The sequence below is a fragment of the Anolis carolinensis genome, unplaced genomic scaffold (assembly GCF_035594765.1).
Source record: "Anolis carolinensis isolate JA03-04 unplaced genomic scaffold, rAnoCar3.1.pri scaffold_17, whole genome shotgun sequence".
In the NCBI taxonomy this organism is placed as follows: Eukaryota; Metazoa; Chordata; class Lepidosauria; order Squamata; family Dactyloidae; genus Anolis; species Anolis carolinensis.
The window spans coordinates 242501-245000 of record NW_026943827.1 but is presented as its reverse complement, the minus strand read 5'-3'; the positions used below and the strand labels follow the sequence as shown (position 1 = coordinate 245000).

The window sequence follows — 2500 nt, the reverse complement described above, 5'->3', positions numbered from 1 at the left end:
AATACTAAATAATATACGAATATAATACAATTAAACAACAAAATATAGTATGTATATATATATATATACAGTAGAGTCTCACTTATCCGAGCTATTGTTATTATTAATAATAATGAATAATTATAACAATATAATATTCTTTTATATATATATAAATAATATTTTATATATAAATATTATATGTTATATATTGTTATATTATATATTATATTATAAATTATTATGATATAATAATATTATATCATTATAGTATAGCAATGATAATGTTATATCATATTATTTCAATAACATCATTATATTATTGTATTATATTATACTATTATTATATATTATTATATATATTTTTATATTATATTATTATATATTATTAATATATATTATATTATTATAGTGTTATATTGTATTATATATTTTATATTATATATATTAATATATATTATATTATTATAGTGTTATATTGTATTATATATTTTATATTATATATTATTAATATATTATATTATTATAGTGTTATATTATATATTTTATATTATATATATTAATATATATTATATTATTATAGTGTTATATTGTATTATATATTTTATATTATATATTATTAATATATATTATATTATTATAGTGTTATATTGTATTATATATTTTATATTATATATATTCATATATATTATATTATTATAGTGTTATATTGTATTATATATTTTATATTATATTATTAATATATATTATATTATTATAGTGTTATATTGTATTATATATTTTATATTATATATTATTAATATATATTATATCATTATAGTGTTATATTGTATTATATATTTTATATTATATATTATTAATATATATTATATTATTATAGTGTTATATTGTATTATATATTTTATATTATATATTATTAATATATATTATATTATTATAGTGTTGTATTGTATTATATATTTTATATTATATATTATTAATATATATTATATTATTATAGTGTTATATTGTATTATATATTTTATATTATATATATTAATATATATTATATTATTATAGTGTTATATTGTATTATATATTTATATTATATATTATTAATATATATTATATTATTATAGTGTTATATTGTATTATATATTTTATATTATATATATTAATATATATTATATTATTATAGTCTTATATTGTAATATATATTTTATATTATATATTATTAAAATATATTATATTATTATAGTCTTATATTGTATTATATATTTTATATTATATATATTAATATATATTATATTATTATAGTGTTATATTGTATTATATATTTTATATTATATATATTAATATATATTATATTATTATAGTCTTATATTGTAATATATATTTTATATTATATATTATTAAAATATATTATATTATTATAGTCTTATATTGTATTATATATTTTATATTATATATATTAATATATATTATATTATTATAGTGTTATATTGTATTATATATTTTATATTATATATTATTAATATATATTATATTATTATAGTGTTATATTGTATTATATATTTTATATTATATATATTAATATATATTATATTATTATAGTGTTATATTGTATTATATATTTTATATTATATATTATTAATATATATTATATTATTATAGTGTTATATTGTATTATATATTTTATATTATATATATTATTAAATTAGGTTATGATTTTGCAAATGAAGCACCAAAACATCATGTTTAACAACAAATTTGACAGAAAAAGCAGTTCAATACGCAGTAATGAATGTTATGTTGTAATTACTGTATTTACGAATTTAGCACCAAAATATCACGATATATTGAAAACATGGACTACAAAAATGGCTTGGATAATCCAGAGGCTTGGATGAGTGAGGCTTGGATGAGTGAGACTCTACTGTATATAATATTAAAATAATACTAATAAAATAATAATAATAATAATAATAAAAATAAAAATAATAAAAATAAAAAATAATGATACAATAAAATAGCAAAATGTAATAATATTACCAGCGAGTTCCTTCTCGAGGTCGGCCAGCTCGCATTGGGGGTCTGCAGCCTCTCATTCGTCTCCATTATTTCCGACAGGAATTCGGGGTCCGATCCGGGGTCCGTCCCTTGCTCTAAGGAAACCCCATTCAGCTCCAGCTGGAAAAAAAAAATAAAAATGTATTATGATATATATGATATATATATATAATTTGCTATTTATTGCTGTTTGTGGGAAATATAAAATACAAAATATTACATTTTATTATATATATTTATTATATATATCTATATATATCTATATATATAAAAGAGTAATGGCATCATGGCAACGCACAAAACAACAAATGCCTCAGGGTTGATACAACAAAAAGAAAAGAAAAATAAAGGAATAATAGTTTTTATCCAATTGCTGCCAGTTTAGAGGGCTAAGCTCTACCCACTTGGTCTCCTAGCAACCCACTCAGCCCAGTGTTAATAAAAGAATAAAAAATAAAATAAAAACAAATAA

At 14.4% G+C, this 2500-nt stretch overlaps 2 protein-coding genes across 6 annotated transcripts in view; one reads left to right on the top strand and one right to left on the bottom strand.

Moving 5' to 3' along the window:
- The window catches only part of LOC134294610 (iron-sulfur cluster co-chaperone protein HscB-like), a 14443-nt gene that overhangs the window by 5065 nt on the left and 6878 nt on the right, over positions 1-2500 (bottom strand). Inside the window, exon 4 of the mRNA XM_062966180.1 lies at positions 2011-2148. Coding sequence (XP_062822250.1) covers positions 2011-2148 — 138 coding nt within the window. The remainder of the gene's footprint in view (positions 1-2010; positions 2149-2500) is intronic.
- Positions 1-2500, top strand: part of LOC103282984 (solute carrier family 2, facilitated glucose transporter member 11) — a 47453-nt gene that overhangs the window by 42395 nt on the left and 2558 nt on the right. The gene's annotated exons all lie outside the window — the stretch shown is intronic.